This window comes from Megalobrama amblycephala, linkage group LG1 (genome assembly GCF_018812025.1).
Source record: "Megalobrama amblycephala isolate DHTTF-2021 linkage group LG1, ASM1881202v1, whole genome shotgun sequence".
Classification (NCBI taxonomy): domain Eukaryota; kingdom Metazoa; phylum Chordata; class Actinopteri; order Cypriniformes; family Xenocyprididae; genus Megalobrama; species Megalobrama amblycephala.
In genome coordinates this window covers 71,001,322-71,014,325 of record NC_063044.1, presented here as the reverse complement: position 1 = coordinate 71,014,325, position 13,004 = coordinate 71,001,322, and the positions used below count along the sequence as shown (strand labels likewise).

Sequence of the window (13,004 nt, the reverse complement as noted above, 5' to 3'; positions counted from 1 at the left end):
ACAAGCAGAACAGGTATTGTCACACAAATGAGAAGATAAACACTACAAGAGTTAAATGAGGATCTAAATACAGCATTTATTGAATAACCCATTCCAAAATCATGAATGAATGAGGCATTTATATAGCGCTTTCCTATGTACTACTGTACACCCAAAGCGCTTTACAATCATAGCAGGGGTCTCTCCTCATCCACCACCACTGTGCAGCATCCACTTGGATGATGCGACGGCAGCCACAGTACAACGGCGCCAGTGCGCTCACCACACACCAGCTGAAGGTGGAGAGGAGAGAGAGTGAAAGAGCCAATTCAATGAATGGGGATTATTAGGCGGCCGTGATTGGTAAGGGCCTATGGAGGGAATTTGGCTAGGACACCGGGGGTTACACCCCTATTCTTTACGAGAAGTGCCATAGGATTTTTAATGACCACAGAGAATCAAGACCTCAGTTTAACATCTCATCCGAAGGACGGTGCTTGTTACAGTACAGTGTCCCCGTCACTATACTGGGGCGTTAGGACCCACACAGACCACAGGATGATCACCCCCTGCTGGCCTCACTAACACCTCTTCCAGCAGCTACCTGGTTTTCCCAGGAGGTCTCCCATCCAGGTACTAACCAGGCTCAGCCCTGCTTTGCTTCAGTGGGCAACCAGTCTTGGGCTTACAGGGTGATATGGCTGCTGGTAATCATAATCAATACAGGCAAAGGGTCAAAACTCAACAATCCAAAGAAGCAATCAGATAGGAAAAACAGGCAAATAGGGTAATCCAAGAGAGAGGCAAAGAGTCCAGAAAACAAGATATATGAAGATGCTGAGAGATGCAGTATAACAGAGAAAAAACAAAACCTTGCCATGAATGATAGTGTGAACCAGGCTTTATAGACAGAGTACCTCAGGGATGACACCAGAGCATCTTCACGTCATGCCCGCTACGCCAGAGGCTCTTCATGTCATGGCTGCCATGCCAGAGCCTGTCCTGTTCCATGGCCCATGGTCTTGCCCACTGCTCCATGGCCCAGGTCCACCATTGATCCATGGTTTGCCACTACACCACAACCAAGGCCAATCACTGTCACCTGATCCAGGTCCTGTTCCCTTTCACAGGCCTGGCCCACCATCCCACCCCCTGTACCCAAAACCATGTAAGCAGTACATACAGTATTGAATGAAAATGTCTTTGAAACATCAGTGTATTAGTCAAATATTGAATTTATTTAACTTCAGCTGTGGTAAAGTATGCAAACACAGTGCGATCATCAGAGCTTGAGTTGAAGCTGCTTCATCGAGCCCCTCCACTTTGTTTCCTGTACCCTGCTGTTTGTGAGTTAATATAAATAAATACAAATTTGTTAAAGTTTCAAGTCAAGCCATATCTTTGTTTTTGTATTTAGTTCACATTTGTTAAATAAAGCTGCACTTGGATTCACTTTCAAACTTGCCTTCAGTGGACTTGTGACACACAGGAAGTTGTTAGTACCATAAGGAAATAATGACTAAGTCTCAAAATTAACTTTAATTAGCATCCTTACATAAACAGATTTAAAAAAAAAAAAAAAAAAAAAAAAAATCCAACAGTTTTAGGTCTTCTTTTCTGATTAATTTGTCACCATGATTGACTGTACTTAAGAAACAGGATCTGAAATTGGAAATTATCTTATGTTTAATTAATCATATACAATGAGAAACATTGGTATTTTGTATTGCTGTAAATATAAAGTTCTGCTTTCACTGGGAATCAGATCCTAAATCTGAGAAGACAAAAAATAAGGAAATGAAATATTTCTAATAATAATTCTAAATGGATTTTAAAAACAGCACAATGGAAAAAGAATGGTTTTGGAAATTGGGCATTGAATTCACTCTTCATTCTTTGATTTTGTGGTTGATGTTTTTCTGATAATCCAATGCACAATGTCTTCAACAGAACCAACAGCTCCTCCAGCAACTCCCCCAAGAACAGGAACATACTGACTCCAGTCTCGAGCTCGTTTTGATCTAAATGGAACTTTTTCTTCAGCTTCTTTTAAAGCTTTAGCCACTTCTTTCTCAAGTTTTTCACGATATTCACACTCTGCTTGTTCTCTTGTTTCATGTTGAATTTTCTCCTGGAGTTTTTGTTTTTCTTTCTCATGTTTTTCTTTCAAATAATTTATGAAGTTCTGTTGTTGTTCTCCTAAAGCCTTTTCTTTTCTTTCATTCTCCTCTTCAAACAGTTTCTGCTGCTCCTCCAGTTTTCGCTGCAGCTCTTTTCGTACAATCTCATCTGTTTCTTTCTTAATCTCCTCTTCTTTCTTTTTAAACTCCTCTTCTCTTTTTCTCAGTTTATTCTGCATCTCTTGTCTTTCTCTCTCATTTGTTTTCTTTATTTGCTCTAATTCTTCATTATATTTGGCTCTCAGCTCTTCTTCTTTTCTCTTGTTCTCTTTTTTTTTCTCTTTTATGATTCTCTCTTGTTGTTCTTTGATGTTTTTCTCCACCTGCTGGAACATCTCACTGGTGTAGAAACTCCCTCCATTTGCTGTCACCAAACAGTCAATCTTATCCAGCAGCTCAGAAACCTGTTTTCGAACTTTGTCTCATTATTGAACACATGGTATCTCTTTCCACACTGCTGGATGAGGTATTGTAAGCTATCTTCACCGTCAATAAAATCTTCAATTGTTGTTTCTCCAAGTCCATCTCCTCTGGTGAACAGCACCATGGTGTACATTCTGGATTTGTCTCCAAAAGTCTCCTGGATCATCTTCACGGCATCTTTCTCCTCTTGAGTGAATCGTCCCAGTTGAATCACCAGCAGAAACACATGTGGTCCAGGTGCCGCCATTGAGACACACTTCACAATCTCCTTCCTGGTCTCAACATTATCGACTCCAGTATCAAACAGTCCTGGAGTGTCAATCACAGTTATTTGTCTTCTGTCGAACTCTGTCGTTTCTTTCCGACACTCTTTGGTCACTGAGCGCGAAGTCAGTAATGATTTAAAAGCTTTTTTCCCCAGTATGGTGTTTCCTGATGCACTTTTCCCAACACCCGTCTTTCCCAGCAACACAATCCTCACACCAACATCACTGTGTGTTACACCTGCAAACAGCAAGAGAAGAACAATTATTACAATGAAATATTTATCTTTTTTCTCTCTCTCTTTTTTTTAATCCATTTATTATTTTGCAGTTTGTGTCCAATTTGAAGGGAATCAGTATTGTCTCCTGATCATTATGACAAGAGAATCACAGCAGATGTGTTTCTATGTCACATATGCTATTGGTTAGAGCAAATATGACACTTGAGAGTTTAATTTGTCCCACTTTATATTAAGTGGCCTTAACTACTATGTACTTACATCAAAAAATAAGTACAATGTACTTATTGGGTTCATATTGAATTGCAAAACAAATTTGCAGCTATTGAGGTGGGATACGGGTAAGGTTAGAGAAAGCTTTGGTGGTATGGGTAGGTTTAAGGGTAGGGGTAAGGGTTAAGGGATGGGTCAAGAGTGTAATTATAAATGTAATTACAGAAATTAATTACAGATGTAATTACATGCAGGTGTTTTTAAAATATAACTACAATGTAAAAACATGTATGTACACAATAAGTGCATTGTATCGAATGATTAATTTAAATGTAAGTACACAGTAGTTAAGGCCACTTAACATAAAGTGGGTCCTTTTAATTGTCAAACAAGTAGTGAATTGTATATAATTTAACATAAATTGTTATAATTTAAACATGAGCACACACTTTTTTGATCTCATACCTGTTGTTAATTGAGCTTTTCTCAGCTGCTCTATTTCAGCTCTGTGTTTGTTTCTCTCCAGTTCTAATTGAGCCTGAAGGTACATGAAGGTTGAGTAGTAACTTTCTTTGTTCTCCTCTACCATTTTCTCCACATCCTGCAGTAGAGCTGGAACCTGTGAGCTGTTCCCCAGAACAAAACAGTGACCTCCAAACGTCTGAATAGGCATGTCACTAGATGCAGGAGCAACTAAATTAATTTGACTAAGGTTCTCATCTAGGATTCTGATAAACATGAGGTATTTGTTGATTCTTGAGCCGAATATCCTCTGGATTTCCTCTATTTCTGCTTTGTCTTCGTCAGTCAGTGGAGCATCAGGAATAATGAGGAGGAAAACATGAACTCCAGGATCACAGAGAGACACACAGCAATAAGTCTGACGCATCACTTCCTTCTCCGAGAGCCGACTGAGAGCTGGAAGCTCCACCAGACTGATCAGACGTCTATGTACAGCCATGTCTCTCTTCTTCTCTCTTATAAGATTTGATACAGAGTTCCTCAGTGTTTCATTACTTCCGCACAGCACCAAGTTCAGCTTTCTGGTGAAATTTATGCTTCCTTAAACAACAACAAAACCGCTATAGTAAATTACTAGAGTATATTTAGATATTATTTCTTAGGTAACACTTTAGAATGGGGAACAATTATCACTTTTAACTAGTTTCTTATTAGCCTGCAAATTGGCTGTACATTGGTACTTATATAGGACATATTAATGCCTTATTCTTCATGACCATATTCTACATTCCATAATCCTACCCAATACCTGAACTTAAAGCATTAGTTCACTTTCAAATTCAAATTTTCCTGATAATTTACTCACCCCCATGTCATCCAAGATGTCCATGTATTTCTTTCTTCAGTCGAAAAGAAATTAAGGTTTTTGATGAAAACATTCCAGGATTTTAGTTTCTCAATGGACTTGGACTTCAGTGGACTTCAAAGGCCTTCAAATGGTTGAAGGTCAAAATTACAGTTTCAGTGCAGCTTCAAAGCGTTCTACACAATCCCAGACGAGGAATAAGGGTCTTATCTAGATAAACCCTCAATCATTTTCTAAAAAAAAATTAAAAATGATATATTTTATAATTATATTTTAACCATAAATGCTCATCTTGAACTAGCTCTCTCCTAAGACCCTTATTCCTTGTCTGGGATCGTTTAAAACCTTTTGAAGTTGCACTGAAACTAATTTTGACCTTCAGCCGTTTGTGCTCCATTGAAGTCCACTATATGGAGAAAAATCCTGGAATGTTTCAATCAAAAAACCTTCATTTCTTGAAAAAAAGGCAACCCTTTTCAAGATTGCACTTTCTTCAGCTTCATACACGTTGATCATAGACGTTGATCCATTCACTGCCATTATAAAGCTTGGATGCGTCAGGATATTTATCAATATATCTCCGATTGTGTTCATCAGAAAGAAAAAAATCATATAGGATATACCCAGGATTGCTTGAGGGTGAGTAAAGCTTAGGCTACTTTTTAAATCATAGATAACAGAAAATTCATAGCTAATGGTGAATGTGTTCCCCATACTAAAGTGCTACCATTTTTTATTAATGTTCAATCAAATGAAAATCTGTCTGTAATCAGTTTAGAAACTTACTCTTTAGGCTGTCATGAACAGGACTTTTCTCTCTAATATTCACTATATTAAAAAGAAAGATTATATATGTTATGTCAAAATCATGGTACAGCTTTAATTTCATTAATATATAAACACAAATTCACTCATGAACTTGGTCTATCAACAATTAATACATGATACACACTGATATGAAACAAATGATTCACAAAAGCTTAAAGCACGTTTCAAAAGTGCTATTGAAATCTACTCTGTGAATGTGTGAACTTACTACATGTTACTGTTTGCAGCTGTACCTTTTTTCAACATATTATTTTGTCTGGGGTAAAGAGGGCAGTAGGTCACATGATATAAATCATGCATGTAATTATGTATAACCTTTGTCTGTTAGACACATTAGGTAAGGAGTGTTTCTGAAATGGCAGTTGAATTCTGCTTCTACAGTGCATCTAATTTCTATCAGTACAATACTACTATCAATAAAATAGCAAAAGTCAATTTCAATGTTATATCTGCCCCTGATGTTCAACCTGGTGTCAGAATATTGTTCAGTATTGTACTGAAGAACACAGTTTAATAATAAGTACCTATTTATTGTTTGAGTGTCCTTACCATCAGAATCTTCCTTTTTTGATGTAAATGAACCTTCAGATCTTCTCAGCTCATTCACAAATCTTCCTCCTCCTATATTCTCATAGATGTCACATATTAGAAATGGTTCATGTTCTTCCTTGAGTATATTCTCTATACATCTGAATATCTCAGAATGCCATACAGGTTGCCCTTCTTCGATATGCATATGTCCTCCTCCACACTCTGCAGTTAATTGTTCAATTAATTTATTAACTTTCAGAGGTGGCCCATTAACACCATGTGCTTCATCATCAGTTGTGAGCAAAATGGTGTATTTAATTGCCACTTCGCTGAATTCTTTCAGCACTTGTTTCACTCTTCTCATGTCCTTCTCAGTGAAGTCATTGTCCTGCAGTACGAGTATGAACGCATTAGGTCCTGGAGCAGACAGATTCACACATTCTTTCAGTGTTTGTTCTATCTGATGATCTGAGATGTTTGTCTGGAGCAGCTGAGGACTGTTGATGATGCTCACATATCTGTCCTTCAATCTTCCTCCGACTCTCTCTACAACATCTGGAGGAGCTTTACTGTCAAACGCTGCTCGTCCCAACAGGAAGTTTCCCACTCGACTGTTTTTTGACACACTCTTCCCCAGCAGAACAATCCTTAAATCACTCACTGAAACACAACAATCACTTGCCTTTCAACATTTAAAAACAAGTATACATTTTTATTGTCCTTCATCTGTGGCTTTTCAGATTTTATAACATGTTATCTCCTATATGCCACTCTTTTTCCTATTGTACAAATTCACAATAACAAGAAAACAATAAGTAAATTACATATGGAGTATTTTTTTTCTCTTGTCCAAAATTGTTTTCTTTATCCCAGTGATGTAATGAAGATGCTACGCACCATATGACAAGTAAAATATTCAGTTTTTGTTCTACCCACTTAATTGACATAAGTGTGTGTAGTCCATTTTATAGAGACTGTGTCTATTCCCCAAATAGTGAGGTCAAACAATAAATTAGAGCCCTGCGCGGGACTGATTTCCTTAACCCGCACCCGCCCGCTCCCGCTGAATATCTGACCAGGACCGCCCGCTCCTGCAACCCGCATGTTCCACTCCCGCCCGCGCCCGCAAAGTTTGTGTCCAAACCCGCCCGCTCCCGCGGACTTTCTCTCAGAGCTTGTAAAAAAAGGCCTAAACAAATACTCTCAGACTAAATTCGTTCAAGTTAACATCCAGAATAACAGACTTTAAACATGATTGCGTTTAAATAAGATGAAGTACAAAACCAAAGCACCACACGTGATAAAAAACATTGGGTATTTTTTTATTAGCGTTATAAAACATTAACCGTTAACAAAACCACAACTAGCGGCACCTCAGTTTTTAAACGTATGGCGTTTAAATAGAGTCAAAAGTCGCGCGCGCGAAAACCACGAGCACGCGAATAAAGCCAAGCGCGCAAAACAGACCCACGAGAGGAAAATAACAACGCGAGAGCGCATCTGTGCACCCGCGAGCGCGCATTTGTACACCGCGAGCGCGCAGAACAGTATTTAGGAGCGGAAATGAATACTGGCGCAAGCCCCTGCTGCCTAGCGCGCACAACTGCACATGAGCGCTCGCGCGACTACTCAACACTCGCTCGCTCCTCGAGTTGACTTTTGACACTTTGAGGGCGGGGCAATGACTTTCTGTCTTCCCACCTGTGATTGGTCATTTGTAAAACCCAATCAACTACAATCTGCCGCCTCCCCTCCCCCCTTACAGCATTTTCGTCAAAGAATCCCCAAGAATGTCGGAGAAAAATGAGGTAAAACACAATGGCAAGCATTATTGTCCTTAATACCATAAATTGGGAATGGCCTTACTTTGCAGAGCCTATTTGACAACAGCAGTAATATAAAATAAATATATTTAATTGTTATGAAAATATTCTGCATACGTCTATTTTGGTTCTAAGTGATCAATTCCATCATGTTCTTGGCTTCTTTTTGATTTCTGTATAGTCAGCTCATAATTACGAAAGACTGATTATACACATATCTGTAAACTGTTATTAGGAAGAATTGCAGGAGGCAGCAAGAAAGGTCGTCTCACTGCTGCAAAGCGCCCTTTCCCGGCCTGCAACAAGAGACAGTGAGGATTGTTCTCATCCTTACCTATACTTACACTGATCTGCTTTTCTAAAAGATTGACAATTACATAATTTTGCACATTGATCATACAATGCATGATATTAAAGCAGCAATGTTATCACCATTTAATATAAAAGTAGTAGGGTAAGTGTAAACCTACATTTAAGTGTAAATGTGTAAGTGTAAAATTACATGTGCTTTTCGGAGATATTGGCATAAGGTAAACAATAGGTTAACATGTTTTCCTCTCAATTAATATATACTGTAGTAATGGCTTGATGACATGCATTTTATAATCTAAAATTAAGATAATAATGTTAAAAGTCTCATGGGTAGACTATTTTGCTCATTTTATAACTGATTTAAAAATATAAAAATTGAGTTGCCTAAATAATCTATATACTGTATTATATTATTATTAACTGAGGGGTAAAAATTTAAAAAGTCATTTTATGAGTCAAATATATCTGATTTGTAACATTTCTTTCCTAAAGTGGTAATGGCTTACATTTTTAGAAATGTGTTGCTTTGGTGTGTTTGAAAAAGGTTCTGCAAGATTCTACAAACCACACTAGACAAGAAGTTCCACAGCAAAATACCTTGGAGCAGAACATGAAAAGGTTTGTCATATTGTTTTTATGGTCATTTTAACAATAAATTGTTGAATGCAGTGTTTAACATTGTTTTGTAAAATACATTTACTGTTTATGTTTTTTTGTTTGTTTTGCAGATCCTTCCCAGGACTGTTTGGAAAAACATTTGGGGAAAAAGTGACCAGGAAAAGAGGAACACACTCTAGCTTTACTGACATGAAAAGAAAACTACATACTGTAAAGTGTTTTGAAGTACAGTTCTACCTGGTAAACAAACACATGGAGAAGACACCAAAAGCTTCAGATGAGCTGACACTTCTACAAGCAGGGATGGGTCGGAGAACTATTACTGTCAAAGATGATTCTGACCATTCATGGGTAAGTTGTAGTTGAAAACTTCACTTGCACTTCGATGTTCATGTCAGACTTATGACTTGCAATATGTTTTTTATGTAAGTGCACCACCTAAATTCCTTTGCAGCTGTGCTCTGTTCATTTTGATGCCGGGGGCATTGCAGATATAATTATTGATCGCTAGACTAATATAACTTACCATATGTTATTAAAGAATTAAAAAAACGTATTTTTGTCAAAGTACTTACATTATATAAATTATGTACAGCTCTCCAGAAAACTCGAGGAGACATACCCTAAAATGACTGATTTGAATGGGGCATGGATGTTGTATAAGGCTGTTGGTAAGACTTTGAAACTTTCTATACATACTATCTTATGTGATCTCATGGCAAAGTGACTTTAAATATTATGTCCCTCCTTATAGGTGGATCTGGACAAAGAAAACTGTGTATTGTACCCCCTGAGGCAGAAGGTTATACAGGCGCTTACCTCAATTCGGTTGCTCGTGGCAAGTCAGCACTATACATTGTGCCAGTGCAAGGAACACTTGATATGTCACCTCTTCCTTATTCTTCAAAGGAGTTTGAAAAAATGCCGAAAACAACATGTCGTAACTGTTACGAAAACATGCCAGTCCAGTTTTTAGCCGCACATGTGGCATCTTGTAAGACAGTGACACTCTCTGATGAAGAGGTGAGAAATATTTCTTTCATATTAAAACAATTAATTAATTACATATTTGTTGCCCCATGGCTAATAAAGTTACTTATTTATTTATTTTTTGGGGGTCTTTTGCAGACGACTTCTATGTTTTCCTACAGATGACAGTGTGGCATCTTGTAAGACAGTGACACTCTCTGATGAAGAGGTGAAAAATATTTATTTCTTATTAAAACTATTAATTAATTACATATTTGTTGCCCCATGGCTAATAAAGTTATTTATTTATTTAGTTTTTTTGGGTCTTTTGCAGACAACTTCTATGTTTTCTACAGATGACAGTCCTGCCATGGACATAGCTATGCAAAATTCCCCAGATAACACTTCCTCTATTGAAACATCTGTAACGGTAAATGTGTTTGTTTGTTTGTTTGATGCAGCAAATATAAAGTCTGTATGTCCTAAAAAGAAGTCATGTCACAGGTACTGTTATTCATCCAGTTCATACTTTAATATGTTTTTATTTTACATTTTAAGGACACCAACAATTTAAACCTTACTTCATGTGCCAAGGGTTCTGAGACAGTAAGAATAACTAATTCATTCCACTTGAATAATAGTAATAAAAATAATAATAATAATAATGTGTTTTATTACTACATACTACTTTAGACTGCCTGTCCCATTTGCGAGCAGTTGTACCCCAAGTGACACTGTAGAATTCCACGCAAGCTACTGTGGTGAAAGGTATTTCATTTTTTCATTAATTATTTTTTAAGCTAGATTTCCAATAAAGGTTTTAACATGTTATGATAGTAACTGCACCTCTGCTTACAGAGTATTACTGTATATTTATTCCCACAGAGTTTTTGATGAAACAGAGGCCTTTGACACAGATAGAACTGAGATATGTCCAAAACGATTAAGGACACACCAAGAGATTAAAAGGTACCTCAAACCCCAAATAGTTCATCAGAAGTTAACTGTTTTACATTAATAATGTGAAACATTCCAATTTCATGCTTTTTTTCTCTGCTCCCAATATTATTAGCATTGCTGATGTCATCAAAAGCCTTACTGAAAGGGTGGACGAAAGCAGCACCTTCAGCATTTGTGTTACCAGGGAACAGATGGTTGAAAGAGGCATTAAACAGTGGCAGCGGCAGAAAAAGTCTTCCCCTAAAAATGCCCTTAGAGTTACTTTTATTGGAGAGGCTGGCATTGACAATGGGGCGCTGAAGACAGAATTTTTAACTGGTCAGTTTTACAGTAATATAATTTATGGTTGATATCTATGAATTTATTGTTCTCTTTTTTACTTTTCTGAAAAGAAATGATGTCAGGAATAGAGAAGCGTTTTTTTGAGGGTGGGGATGGTGGCAAAAACCCCAAGTACTCAATTACAGACTTGGACAAACATAACTTCAAGTAGGTTATTTAAATTTCACACTCATTTGCCAATGTTAGTTTTTTATGATTATTGTTGACATGACAAACCATTTTATGCAGGGCTATTGGAGAGATATTTGCTGTCAGCATCGCACAGGGAGGACCACCACCAAACTTCTTTTCGCAGTGGTGTTACAAGTATATATCTACTGGAGAAGTGGATCAGGAAGCAATAACTGAAAGAGACATTACTGACCCTGAAGTCATGGAACTAATTAAAGAGGTAGCTCATTTAAGTATGGAAAATGGCTTTTAAAAGTTAAATTATTTGGTAAATTGTTAAGGTAGTGGAATTTTTTTTGCCTACAAGGATTAAAAATTAAAATACTTTTTGTGTGTTTTGTTTCAAAGATTAAGGCAGCTGACAACACAACTGTCATGGAGTTCACAGACAGAATTTTGTCATGTGGTTATACAGGGAGCAGTGTCTTTTGAAAAAAAAGAAGAGATTGTGCGGTATATGACATTTTATTGTAGGTTATTGGTCTTGATTTTTAATTCAGATACTCATTTTTTTCTTCAATTATCTTTGTATTATAGCTCTGTGGTTCTACACTCTACAGTGAGGTTACTTCCCATGCTACAACAAATTGCCTCTGGATTGAAACTCTATGACCTCCTTAGCTTGGTACAACAAGAAACTGACATTTGCAGGCAGCTGTTTGTTCCAGGATCTTTTTGCAAGGTAAATATAAATACCACCCAATAGATAACTTGCTGAATCAGTAAATGTTTTTAAATATAATTGTCTAACTTTCTTAATTTTGTAAATTTAAGGTGGATGCTGATTTTCTGATGAAATCACTATCACCTTCATTTAGTGAGACGGGTACAATGAGGCGTGCAAGGGAGTCCAAAGTAGTCAACTTTCTGCAGGACTATTTACAGGACATGGAGGATGAAGGTGACTAATTAATGCAAATTATCAATGTTTTCACATTACAGTTAAAACTGTTCTCATTACATTGTTATGGTTATGATTTTTTTCTTGAAACTGGATTTAAAAAGATTTGTTTTTTAACTAAAGCCAATTTGTCAAAAGTTGTAGTGCTAAAACTTATTCCATTGTAATATTTTTAACTGCAAATTACTGTAAGGTAAAAGCTCTCAACTGATTTTTAATCACTTTCTCAGGAGAGATCAAAGACGACAGAGACAACAGACCTGAGGAGGAGAGTATGGGTGAAGAGGACAAGGCAGAAAAACATACCAACACACACATTAATGTTAGCAAGTTTTGCCAATGGCTGACAGGACAATCTCATATTCCCTTAAGTCATGCAGACCGTGAGAACTTCAAAATTGTCATTGAATTTGACCACGACTGCAGTGTGCGCTATGGTACACACACAATCTGTTATCCTGTAGTTAATGCATGTTCCCGCTCAGTCACATTCCCAATTGCACACCTGAGTTGCACATACATGGAATTCAAAAATGTAATCTCACAGGCCATTACCCATGGCTATGAATTTGGACGCATTTAGGAAAATGCAGACTGTAAAAATGTTCAAATTGTCATGGAATTTGACCATGACTGCAATGTGCATTATTGTACACACAGTATCTGTTATCCTGTAGTTAAAGTGGTAGTTCACCCTTCAAATGAAAATTATGTGATTATGTACTCACCCTCATGTAATTTTAAACCTTAAACCCGTTTTTGTTAATGATGGTAACCACACAGTTGGCAGCAGCCATAGTAGGAAAAACGAATGCTATGGAAGTCAATGGCTGCCACCAGCTGTGTGGTTACCATTGTTAACTGAAAAAAATCTAGCTTTGTGTTTAACAAAATAAAGTAACTCGTGCAGATTTAAAACTACGTG

General features: G+C 37.2%; 2 protein-coding genes and 2 pseudogenes across 3 annotated transcripts; 2 read left to right on the top strand and 2 right to left on the bottom strand.

Moving 5' to 3' along the window:
- Nucleotides 1-570: 570 nt before the first annotated feature.
- On the bottom strand, nucleotides 571-688 carry LOC125250765 (annotated as a pseudogene).
- A 503-nt stretch (nucleotides 689-1,191) lies between these two features.
- LOC125246428 lies at nucleotides 1,192-6,377 on the bottom strand (annotated as a pseudogene).
- A 1,396-nt stretch (nucleotides 6,378-7,773) lies between these two features.
- On the top strand, nucleotides 7,774-10,398 carry LOC125277561. Its single transcript, XM_048206064.1, has 7 exons — nucleotides 7,774-7,791; nucleotides 8,663-8,736; nucleotides 8,847-9,087; nucleotides 9,332-9,407; nucleotides 9,491-9,759; nucleotides 10,040-10,135; nucleotides 10,264-10,398. The coding sequence occupies exons 1-7, from the start codon at nucleotides 7,774-7,776 to the stop codon at nucleotides 10,396-10,398; spliced, it is 909 nt and encodes a 302-aa protein (XP_048062021.1).
- A 1,204-nt stretch (nucleotides 10,399-11,602) lies between these two features.
- On the top strand, nucleotides 11,603-12,752 carry LOC125247907. 2 transcript variants are annotated; one of them, XM_048159465.1, is made up of 3 exons: nucleotides 11,603-11,860; nucleotides 11,997-12,079; nucleotides 12,310-12,752. In XM_048159465.1, exons 1-3 carry the CDS (start codon nucleotides 11,787-11,789, stop codon nucleotides 12,660-12,662), a joined length of 510 nt encoding a protein of 169 aa, XP_048015422.1. In that variant the 5' UTR covers nucleotides 11,603-11,786; the 3' UTR covers nucleotides 12,663-12,752. The 2 variants fall into 2 exon arrangements, with proteins under 2 accessions (XP_048015422.1, XP_048015415.1); XM_048159458.1 differs by having other exon boundaries at nucleotides 11,953-12,079.
- The last annotated feature ends 252 nt before the right edge of the window (nucleotides 12,753-13,004 follow it).

Bases quoted from the DNA above. Each gene is read 5' to 3' on its own strand.
- LOC125277561 (XM_048206064.1), top strand. The intron at 9,088-9,331 runs GTAAGTTGTAGT...AATTATGTACAG, and splicing joins ATGATTCTGACCATTCATGG to CTCTCCAGAAAACTCGAGGA. The intron at 9,408-9,490 runs GTAAGACTTTGA...CCCTCCTTATAG, and splicing joins GATGTTGTATAAGGCTGTTG to GTGGATCTGGACAAAGAAAA.
- LOC125247907 (XM_048159458.1), top strand. From the start codon at position 11,636: ATGACATTTTATTGTAGGTTATTGGTCTTGATTTTTAATTCAGATACT. The intron at 11,861-11,952 runs GTAAATATAAAT...TGTAAATTTAAG, and splicing joins TTCCAGGATCTTTTTGCAAG to GTGGATGCTGATTTTCTGAT. The intron at 12,080-12,309 runs GTGACTAATTAA...TCACTTTCTCAG, and splicing joins ACAGGACATGGAGGATGAAG to GAGAGATCAAAGACGACAGA.